Source organism: Mustela nigripes, chromosome 14 (assembly GCF_022355385.1).
Source record: "Mustela nigripes isolate SB6536 chromosome 14, MUSNIG.SB6536, whole genome shotgun sequence".
Taxonomy (NCBI): domain Eukaryota; kingdom Metazoa; phylum Chordata; class Mammalia; order Carnivora; family Mustelidae; genus Mustela; species Mustela nigripes.
In genome coordinates this window covers 8,388,599-8,409,011 of record NC_081570.1, presented here as the reverse complement: position 1 = coordinate 8,409,011, position 20,413 = coordinate 8,388,599, and the positions used below count along the sequence as shown (strand labels likewise).

The 20,413-nt window shown below is 53.1% G+C and overlaps 1 protein-coding gene and 1 non-coding gene across 2 annotated transcripts; one reads left to right on the top strand and one right to left on the bottom strand.

Annotated features, from left to right (window-relative positions):
• The first annotated feature begins 3,828 nt into the window (after window positions 1-3,828).
• On the top strand, window positions 3,829-10,020 carry KIAA2013 (KIAA2013 ortholog). The gene is made up of 3 exons (XM_059375603.1): window positions 3,829-5,036; window positions 6,974-7,827; window positions 9,340-10,020. Exons 1-3 carry the CDS (start codon window positions 4,004-4,006, stop codon window positions 9,355-9,357), a joined length of 1,905 nt encoding a protein of 634 aa, XP_059231586.1. The 5' UTR covers window positions 3,829-4,003; the 3' UTR covers window positions 9,358-10,020.
• An 8,225-nt stretch (window positions 10,021-18,245) lies between these two features.
• On the bottom strand, window positions 18,246-18,361 carry LOC132002294 (U5 spliceosomal RNA). Its single transcript, XR_009399796.1, has one exon. It is a non-coding gene; the product is annotated as a U5 spliceosomal RNA (small nuclear RNA).
• Window positions 18,362-20,413: the final 2,052 nt, after the last annotated feature.

Below are 20,413 nucleotides of genomic sequence, written 5' to 3'. Positions count from 1 at the left end.
CCTCCTCTCTCTCTGCCTGCCTCTCTGCCTACTTGTGATCTCTGTCAAATAAATAAATAAAATCTTAAAAAAAAAAAAAAAAGAAGAATATGCTCTTGTGGATATAATAGAGATAGTGCTAGAAGCAAATGACAGGCAAATGTTTGCAGTGATTATTTGCAGATCGTGGGATTGTATATGCATCTATAATTATATATTGCACATATTATTTCCTGGTAGTTTGATTTTCCTACTTATATTTTTCAATGTTTTTACAATTTTCTTTTGCAAATAATATATCCTATTTGTACAATCCAAACAAAACCAACATGTTATTTTTAGAAGATAGGTAGAATCCCTGGGAACGTTAGAGATCATCTCATTGTACAGAGATTTACTCTGTTACGGATGGTTGACGGGCCCAGCAGCAAGCTCAAGGTCATAAGGCAAGTAAAGAGGCGTGAGAGCAATCCAGGTCTTCAGTCTCCCAACTGGGACCCAGGGTGGGGAGTATCTGCAGCTGGGGACAGGATTGGTGCCAGAATCCACCGGATGTTTTTGAATTCAGGAGGATGCAGACTGAAATTCCAGATCCTTCCAGAAGGAAATGGAGGGATGGGCAGAGGGGCGGAGAATGAGCGTGTATGTTGGCTGACTCAATCTTCAAAGCTCTTTCTCATTCTGTGTTCACAGCAGCCCTGTGAGTTGGGCAGTATTGCCCCTATCTGTGAAATAAGGAAACTGAGGTCCAGAGAGGCGAACCAACCTGCTTGACATCACACAGTTGATGCAGGACACGGTAAGGGAGGCAGCTTTAGAACACGCTCAAGCTCCCCCATTTGCTGGGATCCAAGGAGAACCTCTATGGTCAGGTCCTGTGGACAGAAAAAAATCCCTGGGCGGTGGGGTACCCGTGGTCCACGTGCCCAGAGTCGGTATAACTCGGGAGAGGCAATCAATCCAGGAGGCTGCTGGCTTTCCCTGGAGAAAGGACTCACCGTGGCAAAGCCTGCCCTCCATTCCTTCTGTATCTTTTTTCTGCTGCTTTTGCCAGATTGCTGGAACTTGAACCTGGTCCAAACTTCATCCAGAACGAGAGTCTGTCTCCTTAACCAGCGGTGGCTGCTGCCCAGATGTTACTGCTGGTACGTGCTGCACGTGTTGTGAACCGTTAAAGGCGCAGGACTCTGGTTTCCCTGGGAAGGTGCAGAGAGGACTGCTGGCCTCGAAGGCAGTTCGTTGTCTGGTGCCAAGGGGTGGCGGTGGTTTTCTCATTTTCCTTCTTTTATTCATTTCCTTAGCTGAGCCTGAGCCAGGGAAAGGTGCTGGCCTCTGCCACACCCCGCTGCCAGTCAGCCCTCAGCCTCCTCCTCTCTGTTCACATCCATCAGCCAGACCCACTGGCACTTAGCCCCTTTAATAGCAATTAAGGATGGGATTTCCAAGCTGTTCACTATTAAGTGAAAATAGAGAGATACCGGTGTATATTATATGCTACAGTTTCTGTGAGTGGAAAATAATGACACTTGCTTCTAGGGAGAGGAACAGAATAGCTGGGGTCAGGAGAGGGGAAGACATCACCCTTCCCCTCCTTAGCGCTCTTAATAGGTTAAAATGGTGAATGGGTATTTTCAGCCAGGCAGTATGCTAAAATGTATCATATGCCCGTGTCCCTGAAGTCTGAGAGCAATCCTACTCTGTTTTATAACCCCCACTTTATGGATGGAGAAACTGAGGCCCCGGGAAGTCAGCTGACCTGCTAGCAAGGGGTAAGGCCAAGATTCAAAAACCCAGAAAGCCTGATGCCAGGGTCCTCCATACTCTTGGCCCCTGGCTTTGTTGTGGTTCTTTTTTTTTTTTTAAAAGATTTTATTTAGTTATTTGACAGAGAGAGAGTACAAGTAGGCAGAACGGCGGGCAGAGGGAGAGGAAGAAGCAGGCTCTCCATGGAGCAGGAAGCTGGATGCCGGAATCTATCCCAGGACTCTGGGATCATGACCTGAGCGGAAGGCAGACGCTTAACTGACTGAGCCACCCAGGCACCCTTTGTTGTGGTTCTGTTGTTGACTCTGGGCTGTGATTCCCTCCCGGGGTGGAAGGGAGGGTGGCGAGGGAGTGAAGAGCACATAATGACGCTTCCTTTCGACCCAGGAATCTGTTTCTAGGAATTGCTCCCCTCTGGAATGTTCACATAATAGGCCAAGGTGTATGTCTATTACATAGTTGATTGTAATAGCAAATGTAATTATGTAGCATGACATTTACTGAACATTCACTATGTGTCATGCACCTTGCATTCCTAGCCTGCACAAACTTATTTATTCCTCAAAAACACGAGAGGCACATTCTCTCGTCATCCCCATTTCATAGTTAGAATCAAGCCTGGTCCTTGTTCTCACCACACTGTGCCACCCAAGGACTTCTGCCTTCCCAAGGGGGCATTAGATGGAGCCTATCTTTCTAACGGTAGGTCATGGATCCCTGCACCTCCGTGAACATATTCTGTAGGGTTTGTGAACCAGGTGGGAATTAAGAAGTTTATAGGGGTGCCTGGATGGCTCTGTGGTAAGAGTGTGTGACTCGTTTTTTTGTTTTTAAGGATTTTATTTATTTATTTGTCAGAGAGAGAGTGAGAGAGAGAGAGTGCACAAGCAGGCAGAGTGACAGGCAGAGGCGGAGAGAGAAGCAGGCTTCCTGCCGAGCAAGGAGCCCGATGCAGGACTCGATCCCAGGACCCTGGGATCATGACCTGAGCCTAAGGCAGTGGCCTAACCGACTGAGCCACCCAGGCGTCCCAAGAGTGTGTGACTCTTGATGTCGGGCTAGTGAGTTTATGCCCCACATTGGGTAAAGAGATTATTTAAAAAAAAAAAAAATAAACTATTAAAAAATTGTGTTTATGCTTTGATAATAACCCTGAAAAAAAAAAAAAAAAAAAAAACATCACCTGGACAGGTACTTTCTCAAAGGACGCCGGCAGTCCAACTCGGTAAATGAATCAGTGTCTGCTCACAGCCCACAGGAAGCCACCTCAAATGACTGTTTAATTTTCGACAACTGAAAAGCACTGTCTGGTTTTGGAATGTCCTGAATCCAAAGTGGAAACAATTGCTCCATTGTCCGCCCCTGTGCCCGTATTGAATTTTTTCCCCAGAAAAAAAAAAAAAAATTTCTCTTTTGCACTGATAATTCACAATTTAAAGGCATTTTCAAATAATGAGACTTTAATGTCTCATGTCATTTCGTGAATTAAAACTCAGGGTGACATCAAAAAGACGACTTGGTGTGGTAGAGAAATGGACAGTCCTGGGCTGGGTTCGTGTGTCTATATGCTGAACGTGCAGCCAGACAGGTCTGGAAGAGTTGTCAACAAAATATTTCCTAAAAAGTCTAGTTTACAATGGTTACTTTCCTCTTTCTTTCTTTCTTTCCAACCTTGCATCGTTCGTCCGTTCCTTCTTTCCTTTCCTCCTTTCTTCTCTATATTTTTTTGCAGGGAGGATCGTAATTTTTACAGAAAAGTCTCCTTTTTATTATTTTCTACTCTTAGGGCTGTTGAATCCATCAGTGGCAAACTGGGCCCAACACGTGTTCAGTTTGGCTGGCTCAGTATTTTTTTCTTTTCTGCAAGTGCGTTGGATGCTTCCAATATCCACCCCAGCCCCCAGCCCTCTCGAGGACTGCGCTTTATCTGTCCGGGATACTACGGTCCAGCCGGGATGGCTCCCGGCGCGTCCTGGCCGTGGCTCCGCCCCCTTCTCTCTGGCCCGCCCCGCCTCTTCCCTCCGCCCCCTCCTTTCCTGCGTGTCGCAAAAGACCCGGCGGCGCTTGACGGCCGGCGTTGTTTGACGGCGGGGGGAAACAGAGAAGGAGGAGGAAGCGGCGGTGTCTGCTGCTGCGGGCGGCTACGGCAGGGGCCGGGGTGGGCGCCGCGGTCCGGGCCTGGGAGTGAGGCGCGGGCGGCCGGGCCGGTGGGCTGGGCGGCGGGCCCGGCGGCCGCCCCCGCGCCGCGCCTGGCGGCCCGATGTGGCTGCAGCAGCGGCTTAAGGGGCTGCCGGGACTCCTGTCGAGCAGCTGGGCCCGCCGCCTACTCTGCCTGCTCGGCCTCCTGCTGCTGCTTCTGTGGTTCGCCGGTTCCGGGGCGCGGCGGGCCGCGGGCGGCCTGCACCTGCTGCCCTGGTCCCGCGGCGAGTCGGGCGCCGCTGAGCCTTCTGCCTGCCTGGAGGCGGCCACCCGCTCCTGGCGCGGCCTGCGGGAGCGCGGCGAGGCTGTTCCACTGGGCCCTGGAGTGCCGGCCCTGGTGGCCAACGGCTTCCTGGCACTGGACGTGGCCGCCAACCGGCTGTGGGTGACTCCTGGAGAACGAGAGCCCGCCGTGGCGCCAGACTTCGTGCCCTTCGTGCAGCTGCGCCCGCTCAGTGCGCTCTCCGAAGCGGGAGAGTCAGTGCTGCTGCTACGTGAAGGGCTGCTGCGCCGAGTGCGTTGCCTGCAGCTTGGGACCTCGGGTCCTGGCCCTGCGGCCGCCGCCCCCGGGCCCGCCTCGGCCTCCGGCCTGGTCACAGGATCAGGCCGCGACTGCGTGCTTCTGCAAGAGGACTTTCTGGCGCACCGGGGCCGACCCCACGTCTATCTGCAGCGTATCCAGCTCAACAATCCCACGGAGCGGGTGGCCGCGCTGCAGACTGTGGGGCCCACTGCCGGCCCGGTCCCCAGAGCCTTCACCAGTACCCTGGAGAAGGTGGGAGATCATCAGTTCCTCCTCTACTCAGGCCGGTCCCCGCCTTTTCCCACGGGGCTGGTGCACCTGGTGGTGGTGGCCGCCAAGAAGCTAGTGAACCGGCTCCAAGTGGCTCCCAAGACACAACTGGACGAGACAGTGTTGTGGGTGGTGCATGTTTCAGGCCCCATTAGCCCCCAGGTGCTCAAAAGCAAAGCATCCAAGGAGCTCAAGGTGCTCCAGGATTTGGCCCGAAAGGAAATGCTGGAGCTCTTGGAGATGCCGGCGGCTGAGCTCCTTCAGGACCACCAGCACCTCTGGGCTCAGCTCTTCAGCCCAGGTGAGGCCTGGCCAGTTCCTGGTCCATAGTCCACACCTTACACCAGGGAGTACACGGGCCACTATGGAGATACTCCGCTAAAGTGTACGAAGGGGACACTGAAGGGGAGTAGTGGGGTGGTCTAATGTGAGATTCTAATGAAAGAATGAGTGTGAAAGACAGGTCTTACTGTTCCTTGTTCTTGTAGATGAGCACTGATACTGAGAATGGATGTGGGGGTCAGTTTTTAAAGGATAAATCAACAGGCAGAGAGATGCCTGGCTGTCCCCAGATTCTCTCCTGAGTTTCCCACAATCTGGCTGGTGACAGGCCTGGGCTTTTTTCTTTGTTTTTAAGCGAACTCTGTGCCTAATGTGGGACTTGAACTCACAACCCCGAGATCAAGAGTCACATGCCCCAGGCGCCCCCAAGGCAGGGCTCCCACTCGGCTGAAGTGTGCCTTGGCCAGAGTGGCTGCACCTTTCCACTGGGAGGGAATGGAACGTATTCTCCAGCAGGTTGGAATGGGCAGGTCAAATGAAAACTTCTTTCCCTCGTTGACTGTTGCGGTAAAGGAAATCCTATTCTAGATGAGAGAGATGTTGGTTTCCAGGGTGCTTGTTGTCTCCATTCCCACGCTTACTTGCTCAACGTGTGTTTAATCCTCTCAGCAAGAATTGATTGGATCTTGCCAGGGACTGTTCTCCCCATATGAGGGTATAGAAGTGAATTAGAACAGAGTTCCTGTTCTCCTGCTTGCTCAGATTCTGGATGGGAGGAAGGTGATACTAGAAAAGTGAAAATCTGAATGAGTAAGGAAGGGAACTTGTCGGAATAAAAAGTTCGGTAAAGTTAAAAATACGTGTTGGAGGGTGAGGGGAGAGTGGGGTTAGCCCCAGTTGCCGGGGACACCGAGGGGAAAGCACTTAGCTCAGACTTGAATAACAAGAAAGCAGCCGAGTGATGATGTGGAGGGAGCCAGCGGGTCAGAGGCCCTCGGGCAGGAGCAGGTGTGGTTGAGGCCAGTGTGGCCGGCAGGTGGCAGCCGAGAGGCCAGCGCAGCCGGCAGGTTGCTGGCGAAGGGATCACCAGATCCTGAAGGGCATTGTAGACCTTGGTGAGGATGGTGAATCTGATTCCGTGTGGGATGGAAAACAAGCAGAGACACCCCCCAGCTGTACATTTGTAAGGCCCCCTCTGGCTGCTCTGTGCAGAGAACAGACTGTAAGGGGATGAAAGTGGGACACGGAGACCCCACGTGAAGATTTTGCAGGAGCCCACGTGGAAGAGGAGGGTGGCTGGGACCAGAGCTGTGGCCACTCTGTGGAGACAGAAGTGGATGGCTTCTGATTACTTTTGGAGGTGGTGCCAGCAGGACTTTGCATGGACTGGGCGTGGGGCGTGAGAATTTGAGAGTGACTCCTGAATTTGTGGGGAAGGCTTGAGCAAGTGTCTGGAGATAGTCTGGTGGAGGATTGGCTTGGAGCTGGAAGAGTTCAGACCACGTCGGGTTCAAAGTGTCCGTCAGGCATCCGGATGGAGACACCCAAAGGGCAGCTAGCTGTTTGAGTCTAGAATTCATACAGATTTGGGAGATCGGGTGTTCAGATGTTACTTAAAGCTACAGGGCGTGAGAACGAGATGTTAGCAAGGAGCAGGCTGAGACGGCCAGGGCGCTGGTGACTGTGTTCTGGAGACAGAGGGCTTGACTTTGGCCATGTCCTGGCCCCATCTGTGTTCTTCTGGGCGCTGGCAGGAGGCCCCACTTTGTGCAGGATTTTAGGTTTCAGGCCTACAGGGTCAAACTGAATGACTTTGTCTCCTCCTCGGGGGAGACCGGAGCTGCCATGTGCCTCCTCGAGGCCAAAGCTTCCTTCTCTTGTTGTTCTTCATGTCATGACCTTGGCCTCCCGGCCACACCATTCCTCCTTAACCGTGCACCCTCTGTGGCATTACAGGTGTGGAAATGAAGAAGATCACGGATGCCCACACCCCTTCGGGCCTGACCGTGAACCTGACTCTGTACTACATGCTCTCCTGCTCCCCGGCCCCCCTGCTCAGCCCCGGCCTGAGCCACCGGGAGCGCGACCAGATGGAGTCGACGCTCAACTACGAAGACCACTGCTTCAGCGGCCACGCCACCATGCACGCCGAGAACCTGTGGCCGGGCCGCCTGGCCTCGGTCCCGCAGATCCTGCAGCTGTCCGACCTGTGGAGGCTGACCTTGCAGAAGCGCGGCTGCAAGGGGCTGGTGCGGGTCGGCGCCCCCGGCATCCTGCAGGGCATGGTGCTCAGCTTCGGGGGCCTCCAGTTCACCGAGAACCACCTGCAGTTCCAGGCCGACCCCGACGTGCTGCACAACAGCTACGCCCTGCGCGGCGTCCGCTACAAGAACGACCACATCGACCTGGCCGTGCTCGCCGACCCCGAGGGCAAGCCATACCTGCACGTGTCCGTGGAGCCGCGCGGCCAGCCCGTCAAGGTCTACGCGTGCAAGGCGGGCTGCCTGGAGGAGCCCGTGGAGCTGACCTCGGCGCCGCAGGGCCACATTTTCCCGGTCATGGTGACACAGCCCATCACGCCGCTGCTGTACATCTCCACCGACCTCACGCACCTGCAGGACCTGCGCCACACGCTGCACCTTAAGGCCATCTTGGCCCACGATGAGCACATGGCCCAGCAGGACCCCGGGCTGCCCTTCCTCTTCTGGTTCAGCGTGGCCTCCCTCATCACCCTCTTCCACCTCTTCCTCTTCAAGCTCATCTACAATGAGTACTGTGGGCCTGGGGCCAAGCCCCTCTTCAGGAGTAAGGTATAAAGCCCCTGTGTCCTCAGAGCCCGGGGCCCCGGCCTTGTGTTCTGTCCGGAGCTCAGCGCAGGGGAGGGCCCGGGCCGTACTGGGTCTCCTCCTTTTTATCTTTTTGAAGATTTTATTTGTTTATTTGAGATAGCGCAAGAGTGAGAGAGAGAGCGCGCTAGCACAAGCAGGGGGAGCAGCAGGCAGAGGGAGAAGCAGGCTCTCCGCTGAGCAGGGAGCCTGATCCCAGGACTCCAGGATTGTGACCTGAACCGAAGGCAGACGCTTGACCAACTGAGCCATTCAGGCGTCCCTGGGGTCCCCTTTTAAGCCAGTGCCCTCTGCCGGCAACACAGAGAGGAGTATGTTTAGAGAGGATGTCAGAAAGTGACTTTTAAGAGGAGACCCTAGGAAGGCCAGTGGTGGGTAGCTGTCTGCTGGCCTCCCAGGGACAGTCCCTTCCCGGCCCCAGTAAATCGCAGCATTTACGAATTGCAACGAGGCCCTACGTTGACTCAAGCCTCCGTGTAAGCTGCAGTTGGGGGGAGCCCTGTCTTCACCCCGAGGGCCCCGTTCACTGCCCTCGCTGTGCATCAGCTAAGGGGGTCATGTCGTCAGTGCAGGGCACGATCCTTCCCCACCCTGTTTCCTGAAACATCTTTGCCCCCAGGAAGCCGTGACTTTGAGCTCGGCCGCTGTGGGACTCTCAGCTGAAATGTGTCTTGGGGATCAGGCTCAGCCTCGGGGAGGCCGCCTCATCTGCCCTGCCAGCCGGTCCCCTGTGCTTTCTCGCTGCCCGGATTTCCTGGGCGGGAACAGAAGGGGGTCCATTCTTAGCAGTCGCAGGAGAAAGTCCCTCAGAGGGAGCTGGGCTTTCTTCCCAGTGAGTGGAGAGATGCACGAGCTCGCGATCTGTGCTCTCAGTGGTTAAGGAGCCTGCGCCAGCTCGGGAGGAATGCCTCCTTACCTCCACAGAGGGCTCTGTGCCTTCTGGTTTCTAGTTTCTGGCCCGAGGCCAGGCTGAGAAGCAGCAGCAGTCAGCCTGAAGGAGTGGGGGAGGGGTGGGCGGCAGGTCTGAGCTCTCACCTGACGAACACACGGAAAGTCACATGAAAAATCTTTCCGAGCTGGATGAGAACAGGGGCTGACAGCCTCTGAGGGAGGCACTGCTGCTTGGTGGGCCTCTGGCTACAGCCATCCGCCTTGGGTTCCCCGCCTGATCCAGGATGGGGGCAAGCCAAACCCCTAATTTGGGGGTGCTACCCGCCCGGCCCTCCGTTTCCTCGGGCTAGCTGGGCCACGGCAGACCAGAGCCCGGCAAACACCGCGTGGGCCCGCGGAGGTGTCCAGGCCATGAACTCCACGGCAGCTGTGGCACGTCCCTGGGCCAGGAGTGGCTGCAGAGCCCGATCGGAGCCTGGGCAGGGGGGCCACCAGGGTCATCTCCGTCCTCTGATCCCCCTGGTAATCGTGTAGCCTCCCCAGCTTGGTGGTGAAGAGTAACAAGCTGTTTTGCTCATTGAACAGGAGGACCCCAGTGTCTGAGCGCGCCGACAGCCCCGCTTTCAGCCCCGTCTGCACCAGACGCCCAGCACTGACAGTCCTGCCGCGCCAACAGGGAGCCTTTGAGAGCACCCACCCTTTTGTGCCTTGTTGGGGACACCGGTGACGCAGAGCGCGTGTGGATGTTCAGGAGTCGGCCTCGGGGAGCGGGAGGGGAGGCTCAGTGGACTTTTTGTAAGCTTTCGACTCAATAAAATGAACCTAGATGGAAAATACTTGAAATTGAACTCACTCCTTCCGCTTCCCCACCCCCTTTCTTCTGTCCCAGGACATAGACCCCCTTTTGAAAAGACGTGTCTAGGAAAAACTGTGTTCTCTTCCTAATTTAATGTGTTCTTTCTCAACTGAATTTTTAATTTATTGTTGTTGGGATCTGGCGGGGTGGCTTTGGCGTCCACTTGAGACAGTGAGTGGCGGAGGTGACCTGTGACCCGGGCCGCCCCACCCGGCCTGTGCGGAGGGCGGGTCCCGGCTCACCCTGGGTTTGCACATTGTCTCTCATCAGGAGCCTGTGGAGATCTGTGCTTTTTGTACTTCTGGGCTTTACTGGAGGTGTTTAACTTTCTAGTGATCGATGATTGTTGGGTTTTGAAATACCAAAGCTTCTTTTTTGTTCTGTTTTTAAATAAATCTCTTTCAAACTTCCATGACCGGTTTGTGTGTGGTTGAAACCCGGAGCCGTGGGGTCTTCCTCCATCACCAGGCTTTTGGGGTGGGCTGGTGTCTGAGGCGGAAGGACCAGCCACCTGGCCCTGCCCTAATGACAGATTGTTTCCCCATGTCTAACTCTTCAGGAGATGGGAGGTCGCCTCCTTGCTATTCGCCCTTGGGGCGGGGGGGGGGGGGCTCAGGACCTAGGCCATGGTCCCTGTGTCACAGGTGCCACAGCCCGACTCACCCTGGAAGCCTGGTCTCCTTGTCACCAGCTGAATGTTGTCGCTCACAACTGCGGGCCGGGAGAGAGAACAAACAGGCATGTCCAGCTCCACCAGGAGTCGCCCTGGCCCCACGTGCCTCCCATTCCACACCGGACAGCTGTGCCCTCCTCGTCCCCCCATGAGTCTTCGGTGGGCCTGCCTATTAAGGGAAGCAGGAAACTAGTGGGGCGCCATTGGGTGTGTGGCTTAGGGTGTGGCATGCCCGGCAGCGGTCCCGTGAAGCTGGAAGACGCTGGACAAGAGCCCCACTTCAGAGCACCCCCACCCCCGCTCTTTAGCTCGGAACCCGGCCTGCTGGAGGTGAAGGGAACCGCACGTACCCGTGGCCGAGAAATTCAGCCTGAACGCCTGGAGTCTCAGTAACGACTTGTGAGGGACGGCATCGGGCACTCCCCGCGTGCTGGGGACCGTCCACCCCCAGAGGAGGTGAGGATGGGGGTTTGAGAACAGAGGAGGCCACCTGGGGTGCGGAGGCCGCCAGGCCATCTAGGCCGGGGGTACCAGGCTGCAGTGCGGCTCCTTCCCCCCCACCCCTACCTCTGGGGGCTTCCTCCCCTGAGCAACCTCGCTCCCCGTGGCCATGGCATCAGCAGCCCATCCCAGGAGCCCCAAGAATGACAGGTGCGTGCCGGGAGCAGGGGCCACCCTGCACAGGGAAGGAATGTAGACGGCCTCGGCCTAGCGGGTCGCCCTGCGCTGTCCAGTAACGCCTCTCGGAGGGACATGCAGAGGCTTCGAGTAAACCTGACCTGCTCCGGGGGCCCCTGCGGGTGTGCAAGCCCCTCGGGAGCTTCCCAGGTGTCCTCTGAACCTGGTCCCTGTTCCCAGAGGGCGGGAGGGACTGAAGACGAGGCAGGCCACTGCAGGTGCGTGGCTGGCGGGTGGAATAAGGGGCGCCCGGGGGGCTCCGTCCATTAAGGATCTGTCTTCACTCAGGTCATGATGCCAGGGTCCTGGGATCGAGCCCTGCGTCTCGGGCTCGCAGCTCCGCTGGCAGCCTGCTTCCCCTCCACCTGCCACGCCCCCAGCTTGTGTGCTCGCTCTAACAAATAAATAAAATTTAAAAATCTTTTAAAAAAAAAGAAAGAAAGAAAGAAGAAAGAAACTTACCTGTGAGGATTTGGGGGGCACTGTCAGACGAGTGGGTCCCCACACCTGCCCACCTACACGTTAAAACTTCTCCAGAGGCCTCACCTGGCCTCAGACACGAGCTCCGTCACCATCACGGGGCCCCTGGGGCAGCCTCTGGGAGCAGGAAAGGCGCTCAGATCCCACCTCCAGGGACGGGGAGGGGTAAGGAGCCTCTGAGGTCACTGGTGGTCACACCCTCTCCTCAAGCGCCCCCAGCCCCCTCTCCCCTCCTCTCAGCCCACTTTCTTCTGTCAGCTGCAGCTCTAAAGAGATGGGGGTACCTGACCTTGACCTCGAGTAGCTTCCCCCTTCCCTTCAGGAAACTGCTCCCATGGGTGTGTGCGGGGCCTCCGCGCAGGCGAAGGCTAACATTTCTCTGGGAGCCCTTCACCCAGGGGAGACAGACCTAAGGGGGGCAAGCGCTGCTCTCTGTCCCTGGGTGGAACGTTCTGGGACTTGTGCTGTGCAGCAGCTCCGCAGACTGGCCCAGCAGGGGGCTGGCCCCACTGCTCAAGGAGGTGGGGAACCCCATAAGCACCCTTGACTGGCTTTCCCTCCATTTGATTTACCCTGCCTCAGTCTCCCGCTCCTGGCCCCTGGGGCCTCAATCCAAATCAGCTACCTGCTCCTGCCTCAGACTAGGACACTAACCATGAGGCCCGCAGCTCCTGGGGGAGGATTTTTCCAAAGGGAGTTGGATTCTCCCAAAGGCATTGGTATGGGCTGAATATGTCCCCCAGATTCCCATGTTGAAACGCTAACCCCCCGATGTGGTGGTGTTCAGACGAGGCCCTGTGGGAGGTGACTAGGCCATGAGGGTGGGAGCCTCCTGAGTGGGATTAGTGCCCTAATCAGAGGGATCCCAGCGAGCACCCTCATCCTCTCCCCTGTAACTCAGACAGGGTGCTCACCAGAACCCCTGTGCTGGCTCCTGATCTCAGGCTTCAGCACCCAGAACTGTGGGAAATACCTTCCTGTTTTTCCCCCTGTTATCGGAGCCCAAACTCTGATATGTTCAGCCATATTCCTGCAGCGGAGCAGTGGAACTTTCCGGAGGTGAAAACAAAGCAAGGACCAGAGATTCCCAGGATCTTGGGTGGAGAAGAAACCTTGTTAGATGTTCCTGTTCAGGAGTCTGTAACCAGGATACATGAGATCATGGACCCCAGAATGGTCAACTGTATGCACTTTTTTTTTCCCCCCACAAGAAGTCCTGTAGCTTTCCTCAGATTCCCAAAGGATGCCTGACTTCAACATAAACAACACAACCTGCGCTTTGGGGTCTGGCTTTTACCCTCCCCCCACCCATCTCGGGAAGCAGCTATAATCCGAGTTCCTGAAGCCTGGCTCGGGGCCTGGCGATTGCGAGGTCCACAGCACTTGCTGTGGGGCAGATGCCCTCCCTGCAGAAAGGAATCTGCCCCCGGCACTGGCTGGGCGAACAGCTTCACTCTAAACCAGCTCCTGCCGTCTGACACTCCTGGTTCCTGGGAGCCTCTCCTCTGGACTTGGGCCAATGGAAGCTTTGAATAAATCATTTGATTCGATAAACATTTATTGTGACTCTTCTAGCTGGCCATGCACCTGGCCCATGGGTGACGAAGGGGGAAAGATTACACTGGATGAACAGCTACGGTGTGCTTGGCACTTACGTTTTGCAAAGGCGGTGACTCTGTCTTTTCATCTCTGACTGGCCAGAAACTAGATGTCCAAGGAATGTTTGTTGAATTACATTTGTATGCGCTATGTCCTTTAATCCTTGTGCTTGGGGTTGCAAGTGACAGAAAACCTTAATTATAACCTCCTCAGAGCTGAGCCTGGGGTCAGTCTCCAACCACTGAACAGGGATTAATAGGAAAGAAGTAGTTTCCCAAAGGAAGTTTGGCGCACTCTCATCAGGAAGGAGGAGGAATAGTTTCTTGGCGGCAAAGCGCACGTGGCCAGCACACCCTGCAAGGTAAGTTTCATTCCCATTTTGCAGATGGGGCAAGTGAGGCTCAGACCATAAGGCACTAAGCCCTGGAAAAGGAGGGAACAACATAGATACAGTCTCCGACCTCAGGGACTGCACAGTATGAAGTGGAGACAGACAGATAAGAGGTCAGATTGCGACGAGCATGGGGCTGGCACACTGAACCTCTGCCAGAGGGTCAGGGAGGGCTCCCTAGAGAAGCAGAAATCTGCAAGCTGGAACCTGATGGATAACGGGCGTCCCCCAGGGTAAGGCATGGGAGAGGGCTGTCCAGACAGTGGGCAGAGCATGAGTAAACGTACAGAGTGAGGGATCTTTAGGGACGCACGGGCACAGTAAACATCAGATTGTCCCGAGTGTAGACTCCTCAAAAGGAGCAAAGCGGGTGATCAAGTTAGAGACGTGGGGGTCTATGGATCTTTCTTTTTATTGATCTTTATGGGGGTGATTGATCTTTGACTTCTTTTTCTCCCCAGCCCTTGCAGTCTAGATCTTTGACTTCTAAAGGCAAGGGGTGGGTAGGCTCAGCCCTAACTTACGGCAATGACAAGATCACAGGTGACAATTCCTCCCATGGACATGACATGTCCTCTCCTCTTCTTACTGTTATAATTTTAGCCGATCTTTACAGGTTCCCCCTAAACCAAGGGAGGACAGTTTATCACCCTGTTTTACAAAAGAAGAAACTGAGACCAGGTGAGAGAGAATGACTTGTCAAAGGTCAAAGGGAGGTCACCAGAGCCTTGCAGGACTGATGCTCCCCCACGGACAGGGTAATGACTACCTCTGCTCACAGGTAAATCATAGCTCCTAGATGCCCAGCCGCCACATGAATCAACGTGACCCCCTATGGGTGTCCTGAGAAATGACAAAACAGGACAGCGAGCTCAGGAGAAAGGCTGTGGGTTCTCTCAAAATAAAACTTTGCAATGGAGTGCCTGGGTGGCTAGATTGGTTAAGTGTCTGCCTTCGGCTCAGGTCATGATCCAGGGATCCTGGGATAGAGCCCTGCCTGCATTGGGCTCCCTGCTCAGCAGGGAATCTGCTTCTGTCTCTCCCTCTGCTGTGGTCTCTCTCTCTCTCTGTCAAATAAATAAATAAAAGCTTCAAAAAATTTAAAAATGAAAACAAAAACTTCGTGAAAAGGTAATTAAACAGCATTTCTAGCAGCTGGGTATAAAAGAGTTGGCCGTGGGCCAGGAGCTAGGGGACCTGGTTCCATTTCCAGCTTTAGTCATTATCATTGGTCATTATCATCGTGAAACCTCAAACAAGTGCATTAAGCTTTTATACTCCAGGTTCCCACCTGTAAAATGGGTCTAATAGCACCTTCCAACTTCAAGAGACGGTCAGGGAGTCCCACTAAATAAATGACTGTGCGGGAATGTGCTTTGATAAATTCGAAACCTTCTACCCACACAGGGGATGGTTTGTACTGATACCTGGAGGCAAAAGAAGGTACCCCGGAGCTCCTAAACCCATGGTCAGAATCCAGAGGGGCTGCAAACGTGGATCAGAAATGAATCTTTATTTTCACTAACCTCTAACTGAAATTTCAGTAGCTCCTCCCATGATTAACTTTGGCATTTAGGTCATTGTCACAAATAAAAATCACAGTGTTCACGTCCCATTAGAATTGTTGCAGGGATCTCCAAATACTGCTCATGGTCATCGTGACCTTGAAATTATGGTAATCTTAGATTTGCCACTGGACCCTTGTGTTTAATCTATTAATGAGGAAGCACAGGTTACCACTAGAAAATTTGTTTTAAAAATATGTTTAGGGGCAGGACGCCTGGATGGCTCAGTCGGTTAAGCATCTGCCTTCTGCTCAGATCATGATATCAGGGTCCTGGGATCCCCCCATGTCGGGCTCCCTGCTCAGTGGGGAGTCTGTTTCTCCCTGTGCCCCTCCCTCTACTTGTGCACGAGGTCTCTCTTAAATAAATAAAATCTTATTTATATTTATTAAATAAATTTATTAAATTACAAATTATTAAAATATATCATTAAATGATTTTTAAAAATATATAAATATATATACTTTTTTAGGGGCTCCTGGCCCAGCCAGTGGAGCATGGGACTCTTGATCTCAGGGTTGTAAGTTTGAACCCCATGCTGGGTGTAGAGGTTACTTAAAAATAAAATCTTTTGGGGCACCTGGGTGGCTCAGTGGGTTGAAGCCTCTGCGTTCGGCTCAGGTCATGATCCCAGGGTCCTGGGATCGAGCCCCGCATCTGGCTCTCTGCTCCGCAGGGAGCCTGCTTCCTCCTCTCTCTCTGTCTGCCTGCCTCTCTGCCTACCTACAATCTCTCTGTCAAATAAATAAATAAAATCTTAAAAAAAATAAAATAAAATCTTTTTTAAAATTTAAAAAAATATATAAAACTTTAATATAGTTCATGTTAAACACACACAAATAGGCCAGATGGGAGATAAATAGATACATACAAGAGGAGGTTTATGATGGGAATTGGCTCATGAAATTATGGAGGCTGAGAAGCCCCACAATCTGCCATCTGCCCATGAAGACCCAGGAAAGCTGGCGATGGTGTGAGCGGAAATTAGGGCCAAGAACCAGGTGCTGAAGATATGTCCCAGCTCTAGCAAAAAAAAAGAGCCAATTTGCCCTTCCTCTACCTCACCGGGTTTGGTGAGGCCCACCCATTTGGGAAGGACCATCTCCTCAGTCCATTGATTCAGACGCTAACCTCTTCCAGAAACACCCCCTGCAGACATACCTAGAAATAACGTTTCTAGGGGGACATCTCTTAGCCCAGTCAAGCAAAAGTCACTCAGCATAGTGGCCAGTTAGTTCAGATTTATTTAGTATTTTTATGAACTCACAGACTTAAATAGATTGGAGATGCCTTGATCCTTTGAATGTATGAATCTTCTCGATGGTCCTTCAGCATCTTTGGCTTTTGGGAGCCTCTGCAAGATGGTATATGTCCTGGCTCACACCTGAAATCTCCGTTTCTCCAAGGAACCGGCCTCCTTTGACCAAGTCACAGCATTTAGAGACCAGGTGCTCATTACCCTGGGTTGTTTTTGCCAAAGGTGAACAAGAAACAAGTTTAAAACCCCTGCTTTGGATACACAGCCAGCCCTCAGAGCCCAGAGACCGCACTGGCTGCCAGCATGTAATTCTGACTGACCGACCTAGGCAAAGTGAGGAGCACTTCGCTGGGGACAAAGAAAGGAGAATGACCCTCATAGCTTGAATATGTCACAGACACTGAACCCGCTCCTTGGGGAGCTGTGGACCGAGAGCACACCCAGTGCAGGTGCCTGTCTCCCAAGGTCACTTTATTTGTACAAATAAGGAGACCTCGAGGAATAGTTTCCAAAGCTGTGACTCTTCCAGCAGGGGGAAGCAGGCTCCTTTTATTGGGGTTTGGGGTAAATATTTAGAGAGGGATTGTAATATAAGGGAGCTGAGGGACCTGTGGGCACTTGCTGACTCATCTGGACAGGTATGGTTCCCAGATGTTTCTTTTACTGTTTAAGCAATTTGTTAGTTTCTAAACGATGAAATTGACAGGCAGAGGCTTCTGGGAGTTTCCTGAGTTCAGGTCGTCAGCCCTGAATTCAGTGGGTCAAGGGGTCTCCCTGGTGACAAATGCGGGGACCAGCAGAGCAGGGCTGGACTGAGGGTAACTGCCTCAAGCACCCTGAGCCTGGGTCATGGTCCTCTATACAAAGGGGCATCAAGGGGTTCCTGATGGGTTAAGCCACCAACTCTTGGGTCTGGCTCAGGTCAGGATCTCAGGGTCCTGAGACGGAGCAGTGCATGGGGCTCTGAGCTCAGCGTGGAATCCTCTTAGAACTCTCTCTCCCTTTTCCTCTACCCCTCTCCCCTTCCTCTCAAATAAATAAATATATCTTTAAAAGGTGGGGGGGGGGGGCATCAAAAGTGCCCAGGAAGGAGGAAGGAAGAACTGGCCTGGGAGGTGGAGAAATTCAAAGAGGGAACTTTGGGATGCCTTCCCTCCCGCGCCTGCTGGTGCCAACACTGCTAGTTTTCTTGCCTTGGGGGAAAGACTACATTTCCCAGCCTACCTCACACCCAGGCGGGATCCCAAAGCTAAGCTCTGGCCCGTGGGATTGGTTAAAACATTAGCTTCCTCTCGAGTTTAATCAAATCCATTCTAACCACGGTTGAAAGCCTTTCTCATTCAGAGTTTTCACAAGTGATCCAGTGCTGGTTTTAATGAACCTATCGGGAAAACCAAACCGACAGCAATACTTACAAACCTGTTATAGGAAAAACAGCCAATCACGCTTCAGTTGTTTGAAGCTGTTTCTTGGGTAAACGCGACCCTTGCAGCCAGGATCAGAAAGGTGCAGGGGCCTGGACGGGCATTTGCCTCCTCGAAAAGCGTGCGAATAGGTATGCCGCGGTCATCTTTGACAAAAAGCTTTAATCCCAAGTCTGGGCAAAACCAGGTTTAACTGGGTGTTCTCTGCTGAGCAAAAACGCCTGTGCCAGATTCCGCGGGGGGCCCGGGAGCGGGGGCAGGTGGGTGGTTTTCTGCAGTTGGGGTTCGCTCAGAGGATGAAACTCAGATTTGCACAAGGGGTCTCGGCGCGGGGCTGAAAACACAAGCTGTTACACCAGCCGTGGAAAGAAGTTCCGGAGAACCCCCAGCAGGTGCGCCCAGGCACGCGAAGATCTGAAAAATTGGGAAAAACAACGTTAAGAAATAATAGATTGTAACGTGGAAACTTTAGCACTAACAACGTAGAGCGAAAACACAAATAATCCTAAAACCTGGCAAGTTAGGATACTAAACAAGCAGACAAATCTTTCATTGAACAACATCAGTAGCCTTGCAAAGGCAAGGCCTCAAAAAATTGGTAAAAAACTCAGAATTGTTCCTCTCCACGGAAATCTTTAGTAAAAGGCGAAAGATTTATGCGATCTGAAGAGAAACCAGAGTATGCCCCAGAGCGTCCGCACACGTTCCTCGGGTAACTGTTACCCCGAAGACAGTGATGGTGACTCTTTGCTCGAAAGAATTACTGATTTCTGTCTTTCTTTCGGACCATTTTGTGACATTAGCCTTATTCTGGGGGAAAAAATAATTCAAAGAAAAAGAGAAAATCGAGTCATTTCTAAGTGAGAAATTGTCCTGTGTGCAATGCATTTTGGGTATGCAAATGACCGTTCGCCGTCACGCCCCCGTTCCTGGAAATGCCTTATTTAACGGTACATTCGTTTTCCTGCTGGGACTGGGACTACCGCCAGGGGGCAGAGCGGAAGCCAGATTTTCGGGATTATAGATTTGGTCCAACTAGAAAGTCTGACTCTGTTTTATAAATTTTGACTGCAAGTAAAAATGTCTTTTGTCCTCAAATAAAACAAAAATAAAATAAAACGTGGAAATATTTACATTCATTCAACCACAATTTGCTGAGCACTGCATTACTCTTTGTGCTGGGCTCAAGGAATAGAGTGGTACCCCAACGTTTCATCCTCAAGGAGCGCGTAGGTGACGGCGGAGCCAGGTGTGCATGGGGACCACTGGTGACAGACTGTTCAGTGCCATCTGGGCAGAGCATTCCACGATCTGCAGAAGGAGGGCGGTGAGGGTTCTAAGCAGTGCAGAGAGGACAAGTGCCAGATGGCTGTCATTGCAAAGGTTTGAGCTTGGGTTTACCTTGAGGGCAACAGCTAGGCACTCAAGAGAGCGGCGCCTGGGTGGCTCAGGTCAGGATACGGGAGTTGTGGGATGGAGCCCTGCATCCGGCTGCCTCCTTGGCAGGAGGCCTGCTTCTCCCTCTCCTACTTCCCCCTGCCTGTGTTCCCTCTCTCGCTGTCTCTCTCTCTGTCAAATAAATACATTCTTTTTTTTTTTTTTTTTTTAAAGATTTTATTTATTTATTTCACAGACAGATCACAAGTAGGCAGAGAGGCAGGCAGAGAGAGGGGCGGGGGAGCAGGCTCCCTGCTGAGCAGAGAGCCAGTTGTGGGACTTGATTCCAGGACCCTGGGGTCATGACCTGAGCCCAAGGCAGAGGCTTAACCCACTGTGCCACCCAGGCGCCCCAAACACATAAATTCTTAAAAATTTGAAAAACAAAAAAAGAGTTTTAAGAGAGACCAATGAGATCAGATAAGTGTTTTAAGGCAGAGGTTCCCTCCATGTGGTCCCCAGACCAGCAGGTCAGTGTCACCTGGGTACTTGCCAGGGTCCCCAAATTCTTGACTCTCTCCCCAGACCTGCTGGATCTGAAAGGCTGGAGGTGGGGCCCTGCAAGGGATTGCCCGAGCCCCCCCAGGTGACTGATGCAGCCTCCGCTGACAACCACTGTGGGACAACCATTCTGGCCTATGTGGCCACCCTAGAGACAAAGAGTTTGGGGGAGGTGAATTAGGGAGCTGAGCACTGGGGGTACCTGGCTGGCTCAGTGAATTTTGCATCTCTAGATCTGGGGATCATGAATTCAAGCCCCACGCTGGGTGTAGAGGTTACTTAAAAGATAAATAAAATCTTAAAAGAAAAAATAAAAGAAAGCTAAGCATTAAAGCCAGAGAGAAATACACAATGACCGACCTGGAGGGCCAATGCCTGGGAATGGGGTTGGGGTTGGCGGAAGAAATCTAGGTGGGTCCTTGGGGGGTGGTGGCATGAATGAGGGGTAGGTGAAGCGGGAGCATGTGAAGGGGATTAGGAAGACCCTGGGGGAGGGGTAGCATCTGGAAAACCAGGAATGGGGGCTGCACAGAAGTCAAGGGCAGAAGGAAGCTGTGGGACGGGTCCACCAGAGATCAAGTAAGGTGGGGATGGCAGAGGCCGGTGGGTATCATGGCAGGGAGGTCGGTGGCCTTGGACAGAGACCATTTGGAGGAGTGTGGGTGCTGGAGACTTCCAGCAGCGGGGAGCTGATGAAGGAGGGAGAGAGGGGCGTGGGTGGAGAGTGAGGACTCCACAGGGACAGCTGGGAGGGGTGTGCGATCAAAGCAGGCGCTTCTATTTCTTGGTTATCCTGG